The 22093-nt window shown below is 41.5% G+C and overlaps 2 protein-coding genes across 2 annotated transcripts; both read left to right on the plus strand.

The window, feature by feature from the left end:
* The first annotated feature begins 882 nt into the window (after positions 1–882).
* Positions 883–6567, plus strand: LOC115113165 (cytochrome P450 26B1). The gene is made up of 7 exons (XM_029640473.2): positions 883–1107; positions 1691–1945; positions 2406–2630; positions 2988–3263; positions 3644–3799; positions 4017–4460; positions 4896–6567. The coding sequence occupies exons 2-7, from the start codon at positions 1742–1744 to the stop codon at positions 5241–5243; spliced, it is 1653 nt and encodes a 550-aa protein (XP_029496333.1). The 5' UTR covers positions 883–1107; positions 1691–1741; the 3' UTR covers positions 5244–6567.
* Positions 6568–7896: 1329 nt separating this feature from the next.
* Positions 7897–10993, plus strand: LOC115112685 (cytochrome P450 26A1-like). Its single transcript, XM_029639711.2, has 7 exons — positions 7897–8222; positions 8459–8683; positions 8833–9114; positions 9233–9382; positions 9466–9600; positions 9946–10098; positions 10351–10993. Exons 1-7 carry the CDS (start codon positions 7932–7934, stop codon positions 10702–10704), a joined length of 1590 nt encoding a protein of 529 aa, XP_029495571.1. The 5' UTR covers positions 7897–7931; the 3' UTR covers positions 10705–10993.
* Positions 10994–22093: the final 11100 nt, after the last annotated feature.

The following is a 22093-nucleotide window of genomic DNA, read 5'->3' on the forward strand; positions in this document are numbered from 1 at the left end:
GTCTGAAATTATACTTAAAATCCCCTGAAGATAAAATCACAATTTTCATCTCACAATAAAAAACACAAGACAGACTTTTTTGCAACGCATTTATCTATTTTATAATGTCATCATTTATCATTTTTTTTCGATTTCTTTCACTAGATACAAATATTTGCAATTAAAATGATGAGACTTTAGGCTACCCTCTTGGCCTCCAATCCAAACTGTGCAACAGGTGTTCCTTCTTTTCCATGAATGGAAAAGGAACACACCTGGAAGAACTGAGGTAACCGGGTGATCGGCATCTCTGGGGAACGCTTCCACCCAGCCATCACTCATCAACAGTGAATATGAGAGGAAACCCATTTATAATCAGAAGAATGTTAACTCAACCGCGCCTAAAGCGTTCTCCGAAGTTTTTATGGAAAGTTAATGTGTCTTACATTGACATTTATTTTGACTTTTTTTAATATAGTATCTAAAATGGTCAATTGTGCCTTTAAATTAACACGTTTAGTCTGTGATTTGACCATTAAATAGGAAGAAATTCAACTGCGTAAAGTTACAGGATAAATAATCCCGAAACCTAGATTTGGTTAGATTAAGTTTTTAGATTAATATTTTTTCTCGGATAAATAGTTATATAATTTTGTAGGTTTAATTAATCTTGAAAGTATGACAACTTGTTCAGGTTATTGTTAATGTGTTGGCCTAAATCTATTATTTTTCACGCAGGCAATACAGAGGCATTGCACCATGTCCATACCTATTGAAGACTGGTCTATGTGAACTGAAGAGTCAGTCAAACTGAGGGATTTCAGCGATTGGTTGGTTACCTGTCTCCTCAATCCGCTGCCATTCGATCCACATACCCTACACGCTCTTTCAAAGACGCCCCGCTCGCGCTCACTCAATCTCCGAGTGCTATATGATCACAAACTTTTCTCCAATCCTGGCGATGTGTCAAGCTCTTTAGATATTCAAAACAACGTTATACGTCATCTGCGAAGGTGGATCATGTAGTGTTCCAATATTTATAAAGCGCAGTGCGAACCATACATTGTGGAGGAAAACGTTTGGAGTTTCTCGCTGCTGTCAGCGACTTGGTTCTACATTTAAGACGAGGTAAGACAAGGTACATCCCCTTCTTCAATATTCGAGTTGTTTTCTGTGGTGTTTTGGTGTTTTCTCACGCTTCAAACACTTTTAATCTAGACTACTTTTTTAAAGGTATAGACTATTATTCTTAGTCAGCATCCGCCTTGGATGCGTTGGCCAACTGTACTGTATTTCAATCAATGTGAATTTATCCCCCCGCTTTTGTCTGATTTATTACCTACCATGCACTGTAAACGCGGGACGCCTTGGGGTTATTGAGCCCCCTGGACTGTATAAACGCACATAAATAGACAAGCCGGCGCATGTAACCTGTAAAAGTTTTTGGGAATACTTGTCCGTTTCTCTTCATTCAAGGGGAAGTAAATGGAGGAGGAATGAAGGAGAGTTCCAGTAGATATAGCCTATTTAATTTCGTTAAGCTTATTTCAACTATTTATTCTGCATAATTATCAGAAACCAGGCTTGCCATATAAAGATGTGTCTGACATCTTACAAGTGAAATACGTTGCATTAGAAACAATTTCAACCTAAAAGCTCTATGAACGTTTTTTGTTTGTTTCCAATGAAATGTTTTCTCTCTCCTGGACAGAGAAAAGAAGCACGCGTCAGAGTTTGCACAGTAGCACGTGGATGTTTGGAAATGTTCCTTCTGGAGCTCAGTCACTTGTCAGCGCTGCTCACAGCGCTCATGTCTGTGCTCTCCGCCCTGATCCTGCTTGCCGTCTCCAGGCAACTGTGGACTTTCAGGTGGACCATTATGCGGGACAAGGAGTGCAAGTTCCCGCTACCCAATGGATCCATGGGCTGGCCGCTGGTGGGAGAAACTTTCCACTGGCTCTTTCAGGTATGAGGAATGTTGCGTTTTTTACTAGCGTTCTAAGATAGGCTATCGGCCTTTACGCGACATATGTCACCATGCATGTGTTGAGCTAAAGAATTTGGTTTGTGTAAAAAAAAAGTTGCTTTATGTCATACAATTAGTGTAATTAAAAGATTATTTAAACAAAAAAACAGTACACAACGTATTAAAAAAAGCATTGGATCTCAGTTCAGTAGGCCTAGATAATGTGTCCATGGAACTATACATGTGTGGACTTGATGAGCGCATGTAATTCATTCTTGCGGTGAAAACAGACGTTTTCACTTCACTTCCACACCGCTTTCCTGTAGGAATGTATTATGCTTCCAGACTGGGCGTAAACTAAGAGGCACGGGTATAGCCATAAGGCTACGCGCCCTCTATAGTACACGTGAAATTAACACCCCTTTATACAGCTTTTGTGTGTGTTTGTGTTTTATGACAGGGATCCAACTTCCACATCTCCAGGAGAGAGAAGCATGGCAACGTTTTTAAAACTCACCTTTTAGGAAAGCCTGTTATCCGGGTAACTGGTGCAGAAAACATCCGTAAAATATTGCTAGGAGAACACAACTTGGTCTGCACGCAGTGGCCCCAGAGCACCCGCATTATCCTGGGACCAAACACCCTGGTCAACTCTATCGGAGAGCTGCACAAGAAGAAGAGAAAAGTAAGGATGAAAAGAGGATTAGTAAAAACGATTATTAAAATCGATTACATCAACATGTCTCATAAACGTATAGTCTGCCGGAGACAACTTGGTGAGGCATGGTCATCTTCTAGGCCTGCAAACTGAACGCATCTTCAAAGGAAATGCAGAATAGGCCTACTTGCCAGAGAGAAATCAAGGAAATAAAATATGCATTTAATTTCCTTCTGTTGTTATTGAGTTTTTACATAGAGCATTGGTAATAAATATATAAGTATAGGGATTATTAATTTCGTCTCAAGTATTATTCAATTGTTGTCTGGAGTACCTCGTACCAACCAGGTGCTAACTTTTTATTATGCTTTCCTTTCCTTTAAGATCTTAGCAAAAGTGTTTAGCCGCGGGGCCTTGGAGACTTACCTACCCCGCTTGCAAGATATTGTCAAGTCTGAAATTGCAAAGTGGTGCTCGGAGCCTGGCCCAGTGGATGTTTACGTCGCAGCCAAATCTCTCACATTTCGCATTGCAGTCAGAGTCTTGTTGGGACTGAAGATGGAGGAAAAACGCATAGTATACCTTTCTAAGATCTTTGAGCAACTCATGAACAACCTCTTCTCATTACCAATTGACGCACCTATGAGTGGCCTCCGCAAAGTGAGTAAGCCTACAGCCAACAATGTTATAATGCTGTAAAATTATTCGCATATGTTATTTATGTTTTAATCATTGTTAAACGGTTTGGTTAATGCAGAGAAATTATTACCCCAAAATTATAACTCTTATGTATTATCAATATCTTTACATGTTATCAAAAAACAATTGTAGCCTAAGTCATATTGTATGGTGTGGCATGACGAACTATTTTGCTTTAGTTAATAACTTGCATGGAAAACAAAAAACTTGCACATCCAAATGTATTATTACAACCGAATGGGCAATTATACATATAATAGAATGTCAAACACTGGATGGAAATATCTCATTAAGGCAGATAAATATCGATAAGACTATGCTGATTTATGTCTTCTTCTCAGGGAATTAAAGCCAGGGAAATCCTACATACGTGCATGCAGAAAATCATAGAGGAGAAAATGCAGAAACAACAGTCTGAGGATTACTATGACGCTTTCGATTACATGTTGAGCAGTGCCAAGGAAAACGGACATGAACTGAGCATGCAGGAGTTGAAGGTAAATTATAGTTTTAAAAAACAGCCCAGTTTATCCATTCTGCTTTGGCTATATAACTGTAATACACAACATCCCACATTTCCATTGTATAGTCTTATTTGGAAGTTTATAGCCTAGTATTTTGAAATCACCAATTATTTACTTTGGATCACCAAAGCAAATGCCCAATATTGTAGCCTAAATAAAAGGTTAATTGTGTTCTGTCTCTGGTGTCTAGGAAACCGCGGTGGAGTTAATATTTGCTGCTCACTCAACTACGGCCAGTGCTTCCACTTCGCTTATTCTTCAGCTCCTGCGGCACCCCGCTGTGGTGGAGAAAGCCCAGATAGAGCTGGAGTCAGAGGGTCTCGGCTACGACGCACACAGCGCCCACAGCTGCTCCAGCAAAGAAAATGGTCTTAAATGTCCTCTTGCGGTCGAACAAGGGGAACATCGGCCTCTAGACGCAGAGGCCACCCCCTTGATGAATGGGAACGGGACTTTTCATTGCGCATCGGATGCAAACGAAGAGGCACCGTGTTCTCGGTCTCATATTCCTTGCTTAACTATGGAGAAACTGAGCCAGCTCCGTTACATTGACTGTGTCGTCAAGGAGGTGCTGCGATTTCTCCCGCCAGTATCTGGAGGATACAGGACGGTGCTGCAAACATTCGAATTGGACGTAAGTATATCATACGCGAGCTTCTTGAGCACTATGGAAGCGCACTATGGAAGCTGACCTTAGAAAAACCCCATGAACAGGCCACACACCATTATGATACATTCGATCTACGGGAAATTAGTCCATCAACTGGCTAGAACATAAACCATTATTCGAAAGCATATACAACGCTATTTCAGTATTTTAATTGGGTACAATGAGATCTATTCTAGTCGGGTTATTAAAACTTGATTAATACTGATTAAATTACAATGGATTTATGTTTATCGTCTATGTGATATGTTGTGAGATACAGATGATACTGCCTTAACATTTCAGAAAGTCAAAGAGCATTAAATCTGACCATAAAGAGGTTTTCACTTGCCAATAGCGACTTTTTATCTTGTCGGGATTGTGTTGAAGTTTGAATTTTTGTTTTGTCTCTCTTCTTCCAAGGGCTACCAGATTCCTAAAGGATGGAGTGTGATGTACAGCATCCGAGACACACATGAGACAGCTGCAGTGTTCCAGAGCCCTGAGATCTTCGACCCAGACCGCTTCGGTTCCGAGCGTGAAGAGAGCAAGACTGGGCGCTTTAATTACGTTCCATTTGGTGGCGGAATAAGGAGTTGTGTCGGAAAGGAACTTGCCCAAATGATATTAAAAACCCTGGCCGTTGAGGTGATTGGCACGTGCAAATGGACCCTCGCCACGGATACATTCCCCAAGATGCAGACGGTGCCAATAGTCCATCCCGTCAATGGACTGCATGTGCATTTCAATTACGATAGCCTACTCCGATAAAATTTAGATAAGTAATTGTGTTATTAAAGACATTAAGCTCATGAACTTTTCGCAATTACAATATTAAGTTATTAAATCAGAATACATAGTCAAGAAACCTTTCCTCTTCGTTCCGAATATCGTGGAAATGGTAGATACATGGTGGTCATTGAAGAGTGGAAGCAAGGCATGGTGCCAGTGACCTTCGATGACCTGCTTATCGCCAAGATCGCCTTTTTTCACCCACTGGGAAAGGTGACGGGAAACTTTTGCTATTGTTCACGGACATCCGGGCGCTCACTTTATAACATGGCAAATCGAAAGATTATATATAATTTTTAAGCACCCTAATGCAATATATAATGGACGAGTAGGGCTTTCTTCTCAGAACAAACATTATCTGTGCTCAGGATGTGCGTCTATAATGTCCGTCTATAATGCGAAACTGTCTTACAGATCTTGCACTTGGTCTCCACGAAAAACATTTAGAAATACCTTCAAAATGTATGTGTTTATGTGCATTAGGCCTATGTGAGTAGATATAAATGAGATATAGGCCAACATATAGGCCAACAGTAGGCTATGTGTGTGTATAAAGTTAAGTGTGTATAAAATGAAGTAGTACCAATAAGCTTTATTTATAGAACATTTCGGCTAAGTCTGTGTTAAGATGGAATAATTATGAATAGACCTAGTGATTTAGATATCATAAGACATTAACTAATGTAAAGCTTAGACCGTTAAAACCATATAGGCCTAGAGCTTGTATTCGATTATTTAGAGGCTATACATCAACATGCAATTATATAACGTTACCTAGAGAATATAACCAATTATTATTATTATTATTATTACATGTGTCATCTTTATAAATAATCGCTTGTTGATTTTGAAGCATGATGGAAGCGCTGTGAAATGACTCAGTTAATTAAGATGGATTCATGGAAGGAGATAGCACTTTTTCTCCTTTACGGAGTGTGTATATACAGTATTTGTCCTATTGATTCAATATGTGTATTTTTTTGTGTATTGCTCGTATTATCTATAGAACGATGTAAAGATTAAATTGCAAAAAGGTGTATTTTTTGCCATTGGATAGGAAATTCTACCATGACAAAATGTGCAATTGTTGCCATCATGTTAACCACAATGAATAGATTCCCGTTCTATTAAAAGAAAAATATGAACTTGTTCATAGATACAATGGTTAAGGTTTTAATCATATGACATTTGAAAGTGTGCCAGTATTATCACAGTATAAGCCTATTCAATCTTTCATGACATATTGTATGTTTTTAATTGGATATGCCGAAATATAGTCAATTGTTAGCGTAAAGTGTAAAGTCTTATTCTTAATTGGGTCTGTTTTCATTCACCAACTTATAACATTAAATTCCATAACCAAAAGGAGATTTGCATATCATCTGACAGGCTCCACCCTCGAAGATGAACTGAACCTGCAAGAGATTACACCTTCAGAGTGAACTCGGATGGCAGTGTGACCCTCTAGTGAACCAGTTAACTTTGCCCTATTGACCCTCAATTTAGTTGACGGCTTTGTTAGCTGCACTCCACAGGCTGTGATCACAACACCAATGATATTTCACAGCATCATTTTCACAGCAAAGAATGGTAAACCAATAGCTCACTATCTGAATTTCCTCTATAGATTACGGAAAGTATTTACCCCCCCCCCCCCCCCCACACACACACACCCACACACACACACATTCTTACCAAGTTAAAACCAACAATTAAAATGACCCTTCTCAAATTATCTTCAAAAAGGTTGAAATTATGCTAAATTGTAGGCTATATTCCCTATAGGTTGATTGAGACATTGGAAAACCTGTATGAAATCCTGATCTCATTTGGCCTAGATTGAGAGATGGTATATTTATGACCTCAATTTGATTGTCATGATAGACAGAATAGATGACTGTAAGACTGTAATGACGCGAACCCCTCTCTAATTATGTGTTCTATAGGGCCCTGTAACTCGTTATTTGATGGACAGTGAACTTGGCGACATTTTGGCGCCGGAGTTCACACGGATGTCACCGTCCGTGTTGTAGGTCACATGCAGGTCAGCGCATGGGAATGGGATAGAGCGTCACTGCCCCCACCTCTGTTGGAATCGCGCTGCGGTCATGGGTTTTAAACAGAGGGTCCAAAGAGGACGGTGATTTGTAGAGTGTTAGATGGCATCGAAATTTCAAAGTAATATAGTAATTAACTGTAAGCCCATTGAGTAGCCTAAACTAAATACAAAACATTAATTCATTGCCGTTTGAAAAATATAAGACAATACATTGATATGCCTACACAGTGAACACAGAAGCAAGTCTTCTCATAGCCTACTGACGCATGCGTCAAGCCTGGGTGTCCTCTTCGTGGGAAGTATAATTCATTTTCTAAAGTAATCAAGACCGATTAGTCTCATACTATGTAGACCCTAACACAACTACAGTGATGCGTGCACGCTGTAAATTAAGAACACGATATATTGGGTAACCAAAGAGGTCATTTTCAAAGCCAGAGGCTTGCATTCTGTTGTGGGGCTACTGTGTCAGTAGTAGCCTATGCGCACCCAAGAAATGGTTAAACATTCGGACCTGTCCGCTGTGGGCGGAGCACGGGGCGCGCGAGCAAGAGCTGCACAATTAAAGATGAACTCTGAGTGAACTAATTTGTCTGACCCAAGGTAAGATGGGGCAACTAGTTGGGGGGAAACGGGCGTATAAAAGCGCAGAATGGAGGGTGAGACATACCAGTCCACTCCTGCGGTCCATCCGTACACTTCTCCTCGAGATGGGTTTCTACACGTTATTCGTAACATGTCTTTGCACTCTCCTGCTCCCACTCCTTCTGATCGTGACGGCAATGAAACTGTGGGAAATGTACGTCATTAGTGGAAGTGATCCAACCTGTCAGAGTCCTCTTCCTCCGGGTACCATGGGACTGCCCTTCCTTGGCGAGACGCTTCAGATGGTCCTACAGGTAACTGATGATGGCAACAAACTGAAAACTCAGTTCCTCCCTATATTTGCAGTGTGCAGCAGGCTGCTATTGATTAGTTATTGTTGGGGTGATGCATCAGGCTCAAATGTCCTACCAGAAAACAGTATGCTATTGAATAAATTGAAGGATTGTTATGTAGCCTCATTCAAGCCATTTATATGAATGACATTTACAGTATCTATTCATCCATTTATTCTTCTTATTTATATTTCTAGAGAAGAAAATTCCTACAAATAAAACGTCAGAAATATGGATATATTTATAAGACGCATCTCTTTGGGAGTCCCACGGTGCGGGTAAGTGGTTCAGAACATGTGAAACAGATTCTGATGTCGGAACACAAATTGGTCGCGGCTCAGTGGCCAGCATCAGTGCGACTCATTCTCGGGTCGCACGCCCTCTCCAATGCGCACGGCGCGCTCCACAAGAGCAAGAAAAAGGTAGGAAATACGTAGAGTAGCCTACATGTCTGTGTAGGAAGCTCATGGTTTATGCTTACGATGAAAAACAAAATTGTAATTTACCTTGCCTTTTTACAGCGGTGTCCTTATAACGTGCCCTTAAAGCGCTCTCTCCTGTTTACCTGCAGGCGATAATGAAAGCCTTTTCTGGAGAAGCCCTGAAAGAGTATATTCCTGTGATCCGGGAGGAGGTGAGATGTGCAGTGCATAGCTGGCTGCAAAGCGACTCTTGTGTGCTAGTGTACCCAGAGATGAAGCGCCTCATGTTCCGCATCGCAATGAGGATTCTGCTTGGCTTCGAGCCCGAGCAAACAAAGACCGACGAGCTGGAATTAGTGGAAGCGTTCAAAGAAATGATAAATAACCTTTTCTCCCTACCAATCGATGTTCCTTTCAGCGGCTTGTACCGGGTAAGTTGTCTGTCAAATGATACGATTGATTGATTAAAACAGCCCTGGCCTGCATCACATGGGGCTTCAGTGTGCGCGCAACATTTTTTTTACCGATATTTTTCACCATTCAATTTAGGGTCTGAGAGCACGCAACATCATCCACTCAAAGATAGAGCAAAACATCAAAAATAAGCTGTCCAATATTGATAACAACAATAACTACAAAGATGCTCTGCAGTTATTGATTGAGAATGGAGAGAGGAACGAGGAGCGACTAAGCATGGAGGTAACCAGATGCCTTTCATTTAGCTATTTGATTCTATACACTGTCATTTACTCCATGAACCGTTCTTTATTTGTTTCCCTCAGGAGATAAAAGAGTCTGCCACAGAATTGCTATTCGGTGGCCACGAGACTACAGCGAGCACTGCGACCTCATTGGTGATGTTCCTCGGGCTGCATGCACATGTCATGCTTAAAATGCGCCATGAGCTTCAGGAGAAGGTTGGTAATCACTCTGTATCACCAAAAAACAACATGACAACATTGTACATGACACTTGATTCTTGTTGTGCCAATGACATGGCATAATATTTATTTAACATGATTTTAAACCATAAATAATTTGTTTACAAAGTCTTCCATGACAACAAAAGAATAGTCAATGGAGGCCCATCTTTTTTTGGTTATGATGAGATTAAGTTGAGACACAACTCTCATTAAAGTATTTATACATTATATTCTTCCAAATCTAGGGCTATATTTAATTGATTGAATTTGCTGTACATCTCACTTGCGAGATTTATGTCCCCCTATCTATGTGTTTATAATATATACATATTTTTACAGCATTTGTTGGGAGCCCAATCTGAGGACAAACCACTGAGTATTGAGTTGTTGGAACAGTTGAAGTACACCAGCTGTGTCATCAAAGAAACTCTCCGTATAAACCCTCCTGTCCCTGGTGGCTTCCGTGTGGCACTGAAGACATTTGAGCTCAATGTAAGTAAACCTATGTTGTAGCATCTGAAATTACATTTTCACAAGATTTTAGGCTAAAAGTTTGAAGGAGGCATAATTGATTATGTTTTGAGAGCCACAAAATGGAAACCATGTACTGTTATAGTATATGCGTTTTTCTACAAATATATCATCGCAACATGGTAGCAGCTCTATGTATAATGATTGGAAGAAAATTGTTGGAAGTCATTGCCATACCCACCCCACCTAACAACCTAAAGTGTGTTTCCTCAGGGATACCAGATTCCCAAGGGTTGGAAAGTCATCTACAGCATCTGTGACACACACGATGTGCTGGACACACTTATGAACAAGGAGGAGTTTCAGCCAGAGAGGTTCTTGGACAAGTCACCAGATGACTCCTCCCGGTTCGGTTACATCCCATTTGGGGGTGGTGCGAGGACGTGTGTGGGTAAAGAGTTTGCTAAAGTTGTACTTAAGGTGTTCCTGGTCGAGGTGGTCACCAGATGCGACTGGACTCTGTTAAACGGACCCCCGACAATGAAAACAGGCCCAACCGTTTATCCAGTGGACAATCTGCCCACAAAGTTCAGCAGATATGGTGACAAATGTATCCAGAACAACTGATAGTGAAAAATTCACATTTATGTAAATACACTTGTTAATATTTAAGATAGACGTATCATGTATATTACATATATTTTGTAATAGAGATATTTATGTAATCCCCACTAGCATTGTAAAAGCAACATTTTTAGAAGCACTTCAGGTTGATGCACTTCGATAAGTTTTGAGACATAATTTTATGTATATTTTGAAATGTAATTGTTTTTCATCTGTACTTGATCTTTTTCATGCAGCTTAACTGTGTTGTTGCATTTGGAATGTTTTCAATAAAAGAAATGTACTATTATTATGAATTAGTTGATTTTTCACTTTAAATCTGTCTATATCAAAACTGAGAGACTGAAAAACAGCTTCTATCTCAAGGCCATCAGACTGTTAAACAGCCACCACTAACATTGAGTGGCTGCTGCCAACACACTGTCATTGGCTGCTGCCAACACACTGTCATTGACACTGACCCAACTCCAGCCACTTTAATAATGGGAATTGATGGGAAATGATGTAAATATATCACTAGCCACTTTAAACAATGCTACCTTATATAATGTTACTTACCCTACATTATTCATCTCATATGCATACGTATATACTGTACTCTACATCATCGACTGCATCCTTATGTAATACATGTATCACTAGCCACTTTAACTATGCCACTTTGTTTACTTTGTCTACATACTCATCTCATATGTATATACTGTACTCGATACCATCTACTGTATGCTGCTCTGTACCATCACTCATTCATATATCCTTATGTACATATTCCTTATCCCCTTACACTGTGTATAAGACAGTAGTTTTGGAATTGTTAGTTAGATTACTTGTTGGTTATCACTGCATTGTCGGAACTAGAAGCACAAGCATTTCGCTACACTCGCATTAACATCTGCTAACCATGTGTATGTGACAAATAAAATTTGATTTGATTTGATTTGAACTATTTAAATTTTCCCACATGACATTGATAGAGCTCAATGTTTTCATGTCAAATGTTCCTCTATCCCCAAATAAATCACTGTTGGTTCAATTGCTTGGAGAAATATACATGTGTAGTTATTGGCACCACTTCCTGTTATTGTATCACTCTATGGATCTAGTTGTATGCCCATTCATCTAGCACACGCCAGTGTACATTCACTCCATGCGACAAGTCGCTCTGGATAAGAGCGTCTGCTAAATGACTTAAATGTAAATGTAAATGTAATAACTATTACACTTACGCATAATAAGACCCCAAATGACGTTAGACAATGTCAACGGTGATGAATTTGAATCCAAAGGCGACACAGAGAGGGACAGGATGTTAGACCCTCCAGATGAGTGTGGAGAGGATAGGTATGTGACTTCATGGGAAGCCTGAAGGGGGAGTCTTAAAATACTAGTAAATATTTATCCCTCAATGTTGATTTAAAGTATTTTTGTGCTCTCAGGATGTTCTTTAAATGGCTTTGCATATACTTGATTTATTGATTTGTCCTTCTCTGACCATGATTAGACCGTCATAACAACCCTGCCAGGCTGCACAGTCAAGCCGAATGCACTGTAGTCAAGCCAGCTAAGCACGCACGCACGCACACACACACGCACACGCACACACACACACACACACACACACACACACACACACACACACACACACACACACACACACACACACACACACACACACAGCTAATAGGCTGAACCAGGCTTTAAATAGGGCAAGTGTGGCAAAATAGTGGGCATGAAAATACAAGAAAAAGGTAAATATCCCTTAAACAGATACCTTCCCCCGCTTGCTTCTCCTCATGTGGGTGAAAATGTGACTTTTCACTTTGTATCGGGGTGGATGAAAGCACTTATAATGTCATTTGCATGTCTGGTGCACTCTTGCCCCCTCGTTGAAACATATCAGTCCACCTAACTCTCAATCAGATTACCTATTAGCAGCCCATTGGTATTATTTATAATCAAGAGGGAGAGGCTTTTCAGAGGACGCCTCAGGGTCAAGGAGAGTTCAGTGATAAGAAAAGGGCCCTGGGGTTACAGTGATGAGGTTGGGGATGGCCTTTCATCTGCCTGTTCAAATAGTTTACTGATCAGTAAAGAAAAGTAAAACAATTGTCAGCAAGAAGGTTAATAGCGATATTTCATGCATTTCACATTTGAATTTCATCTTCTGTAAAAGGCTTTATTGGCCAATAAAAGTCACACCGCAAACAAGTATGTTCATGCTCTCTTAGAACTCTTGCTCTCTACTCGTGTGGGCTTTGGTTCAAAGACACTTTGAAAGCAATAAGGGACAACGACTTGTGAAATGAGAGGAAGCAGAGAGGAAAAGGCGAAGCGAGAGGCGAGAGGTTTTACTCTGCCTAAAATCTGTCCACTAAAATAAGCCCACGAAGTGAGGAATTTTTGTATGGTCAATTAGTTTTCAATTTGGTTAACAAAAATTGTAATTGCTCATTTGCTGCATGAGGCTTATTTGATTGAAAGAAGCTTCTCAGTTGTTGAAGCTTAGCTTCTTACAAATTCACTGATATAAGTGGACGCATGTGTAATTTCGTCAAATTTATATACAACATTAAATATCGGAGTTGTGCCTGTTGTCACCGAGATAGACAGAGGACTCATCATGTAAACTCAGCAAAAAAAGAAATGTCCCTTTTTCAGAACCCTGTCTTTCAAAGATAATTTGTAAAAATCCAAATAACTTCACAGATCTTCATTGTAAAGGGTTTAAACACTGTGTCCCATGCTTGTTCAATGAACCATAAACAATTAATGAACATGCACCTGTGGAACGGTAGTTAAGACACTAACAGCTTACAGACGGTAGGCAATTAAGGTCACAGTTATGAAAACTTATGACACTAAAGAGGCTCTGAAAAGAGACTCTGAAAAACACACAAAAAAGATGACCAGGATCCCTGCTCATCTGCATGAACGTGCCTTAGGCAAGGCATGCTGCAAGGAGGCATGAGGACTGCAGATGTGGCCAGGGCAATATATTGCAATGTCCGTACTGTGAGACGCCTAAGACAGCACTACAGGGAGTCAGGACGGACAGCTGATCGTCCTCTCACATGGCAGACCACGTGTAACGACACCTGCACAGGATCGGTACATCCGAACATCACACCTGCGGGACAGGTACAGGATGGCAACAACAACTGCCCGAGTTACACCAGGAACGCACAATCCCTCCATCAGTGCTCAGACTGTCCGCAATAGGCTGAGAGAGGCTGGACTGAGGGCTTGTGGGCCTGTTGTAAGGCAGGTCCTCACCAGACATCACCGGCAACAACGTCGCCTATGGGCCAGACAGGACTGGCAAAAAGTGCTCTTCTCTGACGAGTTGCAGTTTTGTCTCTCCAGGGGTGATGGTCAGATTCGCATTTATCATCATTGCAGGCAATCTCAACGCTGTGCGTTACAGGGAAGACACCCTCCTCCCCCATGTGGCACCCTTCCTGCAGGCTCATCCTGACATGTCCCTCCAGCATGACAATGCCACCAGTCATACTGCTCGTTCTATGCGTGATTTTCTGCAAGACAGGAATGTCAGTGTTCTGCCATGGCCATCAAAGAGCACAGATCTCAATCCCATTGAGCACGTCTGGGACCTATTGGATCGTAGGGTGAGGTCTAGGGCCATTTCCCCCATAAATGTTGGGAACTTGCAGGTGCCTTGGTGGAAGAGCGGGGTAACATCTCACAGCAAGAGCTGGCAAATCTGGTGCAGTCCATGAGGAGGAGATGCACAGCAGTACTTACTGCAGCTGGTGGCCACACCAGATACTGACTGTTACTTTTGGTTTTGACCCCACCCCCTTTGTTCAGATACACATTATTCAATTTCTGTTATTCACATGTCTGTGTAATTTGTTCAATTTATGTCTCGGTTGTTGAATCTTGTTATGTTCATACAAATATTTACACATGTTAAGTTTGCTGAAAATAAACGCAGTTGACAGTGAAAGAATGTTTCTTTTTTTTCTGAGTTTATATCACCCATTTTAACATGGATATTAAAATTGAGGGCTTCCACCATTTTAAAGTAGTCAACTGGGTGGGAATTCCTATGAGTTGGGTGCAATCAGCCAATGCAGAAGAAAATTTAGATAGCCTCAATGGCGCTGCCCATGCTGTCACAGACGCTATAATGCACAGATACAAAGATGAGTCCTCTATTTATCTCAATGGCCTGTTGTTCACATGCGTATTTGCCCTCTCATTGTCTAGAATGGTCCCACCTGATTTGGCTTATTCCTGCCTGCCTTCCATTTTTGAGGACGTGTCTTTCCATTGTTAGAGAGGTCACTTGACTATCTTGTCAATATAATAGGCCATCTCTGGAGGTAGCCAGATATGATAGGGCTCCTAAAACATCAAGCCCAAAGTTAGGTAATGCCACCCTTTAGTCCCAAAGGAAATTATAACTGACCCTGTAACCTCCCTCTGAAATCATGTCACTTGTATTCTAGTATGGTACAAAAGATATACATCAATAATGATTTCTTTATATAGCCGTTCCAGGTCATTGAGAGTTAACAGTTAATTACAATAATGAGGTAAGAGAGCAGTCTTTAGAGAAATTTACCCGCCCACAGACGGATTACACAAATCCACTCGCTTGTTGCCTCTTTTGGAGATGTCAGGGCTAGGGATTTGACTTTGTGTTTGAGACTTTCTTTTACAGCATTCAAGAGTCAAAGGTTCTCAAAAAAATAAACCAATAATTCAGAGGAAATAGAAACGTTACTGTAACAAAGTTTACTAAACTTTACAAGAAGCTGACAGGAAATACCTTCAGAATAACAAGCTGCCAGGAAAAACTTTCAGAAGGACAAACATCTTAAGGATGTAAGCAAATGTTGTTCAGATTTCAAAATGTTATAAAGACCATGTTGTTTCATATGTATGAAAATGATGAGGTTCTCAAACAATGAGGTTATATCCAAGCCACAAACAATGCTCTAATCATGTGACCCAGTAAAAGGGAGATAGAGATAAACAGAGAGAGACAGTAAGAAAGAGAGAAAGAGAGAGAGAGAGAGAGAGAGAGGGAGAGAGACAGCATCCTGCTGTGACCTTAAACAGAAAAGGACACAAGCTGTTCACACAGGAGGAATAAGGCGCAAATTAAACAGGGATCTGCCAAGGTGAGAGATAATTATTGGCTATGTCAGACAACATCTGTTATTGCAGCATTCCAGAAGTCAGCTTCTCTGAGGACAAGCTGAAACCTCCTCCAGAGTTCATGACTGACAAAGGCCTCTGGCTGTTCCCACTGGAGTTCACCCTCCTCCATTTCCATCATAATATAGAGCATCTGGCATGATAGTGGAAGAGAGGAGAGATTAAGAGATGATACTCCACACATTTGTATGTGTGTGTGAGGGTGTATCAGACAGGTGTGTAGGGGTTCGTATAGGGCACGTGTCAAACTCATTCCACAGAGGGCTGAGTGTCTGCAGGTCTTCGCTCCACCCTTGTACTTGATTGATAAATTAAGGTCACTCATTAGTAAGGAACTCCCCTCACCTGGTTGTCTAGGTCTTAATTGAAAGGAAAGAAAAAAAACCTGGAGACTCTCGGCCCTCCGTGGAATGAGTTTGACACCCCTGGTATAGGGAGGACAGGCTCATATTAAAAGCTGGAACAGCATCAATAGAATGGTATCAAGCACATCAAATGCATGGTTTCCATGTGTTTGATACCATTCCATTCACTCCATTCCAGACATTATTATTAGCTGTCCTCCCTTCACTGGCCTCCTGTGGTGTGGTGTGGTGTGGTGTGTGTGTGTGTGTGTGTGTGTGTGTGTGTGTGTGTGTGTGTGTGTGTGTGTGTGTGTGCATGCATCATGTGTGTGTTAGCATATCTTATGATCTTGTACATATTTGTAAGGAATATATGTTGTTTACTTGTGAAATGGCTAAAGTTATTGAGCTACAGTTTTCAAAATGTTCATGTTAGCAGTTTACCCATAAAGACTCACCCTGTAAACTTTTGGTATTTGTTGCTTACAGTCAGAGTGAACTCCCAGCCCTGAAGCATGGTAAAATGAGATGGGAAGCATGCATTTCATCGCCAAATAACTGCAAAAACTTGTTTCGTGGCAGCCTGTGCCTCAAGGTCAGGCAGAGTTCGTTGAAAAGTAAAAACAATCCAAGCTAAATCAACTATCTGAGGGTTACTGTTTTTGTTTCCTAAAGTTTTGCACATGGAGGACAAAATAAGAGCTGTGAACCCTCTTTGACAAAGCAGAAGCAGAGTGGGAGGATGAACTGCAAGAGCCCTCATGAACTCTCATATCCATCAGTGCAAATAAACACCTTGTGTCTCGGACGGGGTTGTTTATGCTATGAAATCTTGTGTGGGGTTGATATACACTGTACTACCGTGTGCCACATACCAGCAGAGGTTCAAAAGTTCATCTAAACCATGAACTCTGTCAGGGCACAGCAGGCAGTTCCACCCATGAGTCAAATAAAAGAGAGACAGAGAGGCTCGAAGCAGCATAAAACAACCCGGAAAGTGCTGCACACCACATTCAAGGGCAATGACAGGTGAGAGGTGTCACAACTCCTGCCCCCTTCCTCCCTCCCTCCTGTCCTGTCCATCCCCCCTCATTGGTTCACTTTATGACCCTCTGACGCCCCTCATGCCCCCTTTAGGAGCACAAATACAGTCACTGTGAATGAAACTCAAGCGTGACTGTTTGATCAGTCCATTCAGTTGTGTGGCGTGTGTGTGCTTTAGGAGAAGAGGGTCTAGGACTATGCTATGGTGAGGGACACACATTCTTTCCTAGGTTGTGTTCATATGTGCGTCTGTGTGGTGTGTGTCTGTCTAGGATGGGCCAGGGAATCAAAACAGAGGGGTTATGACCCATATGTATTTGTTTAAAGATGAGATTTGTGTCATCTCCGGGCCCAAAACGCAGCCTAGCAGTGCAAACCAGCGGCAGGCATAACTGGTTCTGGAATGAAAACAAACCCTTTGCTGTTGTTACAGCTAATTTGCTAATGTTTATACCGGCTTATCAAAGAATACAGAGTGTTTAACTCGATCAGTGTACCCTACAGGTTTTCACATAACATGTTGTTCATAGCTGACCTCGTCCTATAACATTTTAATAGGCCTTTTCATTTGCTTAAAATTGTTATTGTTTTTAAGAGGGTTTATGGTTTATTGCCTTTCACATAAGCTCTAGAGAGAGAGGAGGGGCCACATAAGTGAAGTTGTCTATTCTTAGTTCAGGCAGGGGTTACATAAGCTTTGATCAACTTTTTTTACCAGAAGTCTTAGTCTACCAATTGTTTTCGTATATGTTGAAAGAAAACCCAGACTGCTTGCCTTTGAAAGCATTTAGCAGATACCACTGATGGTCTAAGTGCAATGACCTGAAACTGCCCCTGCATGTTCGCTGTTAGGATAAATATCCCTCTATTAGGAACAAGTGCCTTGAAAGCTGCATTGCTTTCTGGGGAGATCTCTACTCAGAGCTTTTAAGAAAAGGTGGTGCACTTGACTGGCAGGTAGACTCTTTAAGAAGCCTGCCTCATCCATCAGGTACACAGTATGACGGACAGTTATATTTAGCCGTTGTGGTATGTGAATCTGTGTGCATGAAGAGTGCTTCCAAAAACTCCTCTCTGTGAAAAGGTTCATTTGCTTTTCCTGGCAGGCGTAGGCAGCCTGATATAACAGCAAGAGGGGTATTTTAAACAGTCTGCTTCCCTCAGACAGCTGCCATGGTGGGAATTGAACTGCAGCAACGCAGCAGCAGAGCTGCAAAGGGAGGGAGGATGACCAGGTCACACAGCGGGCACGGGGATACGCCTGGGACACTGCAGCGACGCTTCATTCCCATACTGTAAATACAGACAGACAGTCTCTGGCACACATACACGCGTTAATGCACAGGGGGAAACCATGGACAGCCATGCACACATAAGCTTTGTATGGTTTGTTGTGGGCTGATATGTTAGATATAACGTGCATTAAATATTGAAATGATTTATAGGTCACTACGTGCATTGCATTTTTTTATTCATACATTGACAACAAAAAAAGCTGGAGACTAAAAGCATTCACTCCAGTGGTTTGGTACATCCACTGCACTATTTTCCAGCTTCTTCTGTTTCTCATTGCACTAAAATCCAGGTTAATACACATCACCACAATCCATTAGAGGGAACCCCCATCTCCTCCAGATTCTGGCCACACATTCATCATCTGATTTCACTTGTTCCAAGGCCGAGCAGCAAGTCATCCATCATTGCCATGTGCTCGTTTCATTATCACCAATCTCTCCTTTTCACCCCCAGAAAACATCTAGCATGCTGTAAAGCTGAGAGAGAAAGAGAAACCAGCAGCTCAGTGAATAGTGAGCTACCTTCCATCTTCATTTGTCAGAAAGGAACAGTACTACGTTCCAGACCCTTTTGAGGGTCTTGCCAAAAATCAGGAGAATGAACACTGTTGAACAGGTCATGTTACAGCAGGTATTGCACTTGGCTTTGGCCTTGTCAGTACATATCTAATTTAGGTGTGAATCGACAGTCAGTGTCATACAGGTGTTTCTTATCTTTACTGAATCTGATAGATTAATTATACATTTAATGAGAAATGTTATCAGAAATGTCATGAGGGCACAATATGTTTGCAAGCAGGGTGGTGTGAGCTGAAACTGGTGAAGTTGATCAATTTGTAAGTCGCTCTGGATAAGAGCGTCTGCTAAATGACTTAAATGTAAATGTAAATGTAATTAATCTCAAAAACAGAGCCAATTCCAATAGGTTTCTCAGGGTCAAAATGAGAGGCAGGGGATGCATAACAGAACATAATCTCTGCAATACATTCCCAACACATAACAAAACTGAAAATATGGTATTTAAGAATATGAAAGGAGCATTTTCTCACAGGTCAGACTTGGCTTACTCTCATCATTGCTCTCTCCATCTGTGGAAAGTTCCCCAACCCCCTTCCCTTCATTCCAACCCCCACCTGCACATGTCCCTCCTTCCTTTCCTCCCCCTCTCTCAAGAGCGGAAAGGCCTCGGTCTCTGAGAGACTCACCGGCAGGATGCTCTATACACAGTGTAATTACAACCAGAAGCAGCGGCGAGTGTGAAAGCAGCAGATAACATCAGGTCACCCAGCGTGCAGGAGTTCACACAGAGCCCAGTGGAGTGGCAGCAGCTGAGTTATGGCTCCGTATTTTAACTGCTCCAGCCTGGTCCAGCCCTACGCTACATCCCCATTCACTGCCCACACCCACTGTGATACAGCAGCAGGGAGCAGCATGGTGTAGGGTTAGAAACGTTAGTCACAGATTGCAATGTCATACATAGACAAAGAAAATGTTCAAGGATTTGGGGATAGAGATTTATGTTCATTGTAAGATAAGAACACAGCCGGACGCGCACATACGCAAGCACGCGCACATCCACGCGGTCTAGTATAGCAGGTCTGTATCTATTTGCAGAACTCTGACAAATTCAAAATAACTTAAACTTGTCCTCTCTGGTAATGTTCAACCCCAATTGTCATCTGTCCCCCTAGGTGGTTGGAGGTTGAAAAAGGTTGGGAGAAACGACGGCTGTGGAGAGCAGTGACCCTGCACTGTTCCCTGTCAGACTGCTGGATTTATGGCCCATCACTGTGAAGGGGAACTGTTTGTTTAGACACCACAAATCCTTAAAATGTCCACTTCTGGCACTTACTCACTGATGTCACAACAGTCAGAACTGTTATACCCGTGTACCCGGGAATCTACTGTAATTATGTATTTGCCCTTTAACCTGTTACCTGAGAAAAGATAGCAAGGAACCAGCAGAAAGTACCATACTAGATTATACTGGGTGCTAGATAGTTCAGTTGACCATAAAGCAAAAAAAAATCTGTGTGCTACTAATAGCGTTTTACTTGAATAATTGTCTGAATAAGACTATTAATCTTTATTTTTTTTACCTTTATTTAACTAGGCAAGTCAGGTAAGAACAAATTCTTATTTTCAATGACAGCCTCGGAACAGTGGGTTAACTGCCTTGTTCAGGGGCAGAACGACATATTTGTACCTTGTCAGCTCAGGGATTTGAACTCACAACCTTTCGGTTCCTAGCCCAACACTTTAACCACTAGGCTAACCTGCCGCCCCTATTAACATTAATCAAACTTTTAACACTGATAAAATCTTAAGTAAACACATAAATCTGGACTGAGAGCACATTTACTGCTAGCAATCCACCCAATAGGCTACCACAAGTACAAATACACACATGCTCCCTGGCACACACTCTCACTCACGCACACTGCCCCAATCACGCACTCTCCCCTCTAGAGATGTGACAGAGTTGTTCCTCGAAAGTTCAGCAGTGGGTCAGTGTGGACATTACTCTCCTGGCTTCCCCCACACACTCACAGGCTCAGTGCTCACACACCCACTCAAACATAACCACACTCTCATTCCCCTCCTCATGCCTCATCAACTTGACTGGAGGTAACTATAAATATCAAGATATCAGTGCCGTTGGAAAATGTTTTTTTTGGGAGTGTTAAGTGAGGAATTGGGGGGGGGTGGGTTTAGCTGGCTAGATCCTGAACTTTTGATTTGAGTGCATATTGGAGGGTGTGTGAACAATATTCTGTGTTTCCCCGGTCTCAAGTGCCAGTTTTAATAAGCAAATGAGGTCACCTTGAGGCTTCAGACTTTCCTTTTTGTTATTTAGTTTACACAACCATTCAACTGAATCATCTGACATGCCTTTCAATTGGCTTCTAATTAGACAGAGAATGGAAGTAACCTCACCCAACCCCATGTAACACATCTTATCTACCTCAGGTGCATTGCCTTCAATCACCCATCCACAAAATATTTTGCAGCAAGAGTTTGTGTGACAAATCTACTGCATGCTGAAATATCATCTGGCACGCTTGCTGTTCAGAGTGAAGAATAGCAATTCCAGGACCTCAAATCAATGGTGGGTGAAAGCCTCCAGCTCAAACATACAATAATGATGGAAGCAGACCACAAAACTTTATTTCAACTAGGCCAGTCAGTTAAGACCAAATTCTTACTAACAATGACAGCCTACCGGGGAACAGTGAGTTAACTGCCTTGTTCAGGGGCAGAACAACAGATGTTTACCTTGTCAGATTGGGGGTTCGATCAGGCAACCTTTGGGTTACTGGATCGTTCTAACCACTAGGCTACCTACCGATAATTACTTTAAGTAGCATAAGCACTTCAGCTCGCATTAGGACGTAGAGTTATAAAATTGAAGTGCATTCAAGCTGTTTTGAGCTTGATATTAAGCTAACCCACACTGTATAAATTATACATACATTAATTCAATACATTTTCATTTCAATTCAACACCTCATTTCCACAAAC

The sequence above is a fragment of the Oncorhynchus nerka genome, linkage group LG28 (assembly GCF_034236695.1).
Source record: "Oncorhynchus nerka isolate Pitt River linkage group LG28, Oner_Uvic_2.0, whole genome shotgun sequence".
Lineage (NCBI taxonomy): Eukaryota > Metazoa > Chordata > Actinopteri > Salmoniformes > Salmonidae > Oncorhynchus > Oncorhynchus nerka.

Coding starts and splice junctions, on each gene's coding strand:
- LOC115112685 (XM_029639711.2), top strand. CDS start 7,932: ATGGGGCAACTAGTTGGGGGGAAACGGGCGTATAAAAGCGCAGAATGG. Junction 8,684..8,832: donor TCCACAAGAGCAAGAAAAAG/GTAGGAAATACG, acceptor GTTTACCTGCAG/GCGATAATGAAAGCCTTTTC. Junction 9,601..9,945: donor GCCATGAGCTTCAGGAGAAG/GTTGGTAATCAC, acceptor ATATTTTTACAG/CATTTGTTGGGAGCCCAATC.
- LOC115113165 (XM_029640473.2), top strand. CDS start 1,742: ATGTTCCTTCTGGAGCTCAGTCACTTGTCAGCGCTGCTCACAGCGCTC. Junction 2,631..2,987: donor TGCACAAGAAGAAGAGAAAA/GTAAGGATGAAA, acceptor CTTTCCTTTAAG/ATCTTAGCAAAAGTGTTTAG. Junction 3,800..4,016: donor TGAGCATGCAGGAGTTGAAG/GTAAATTATAGT, acceptor TCTGGTGTCTAG/GAAACCGCGGTGGAGTTAAT.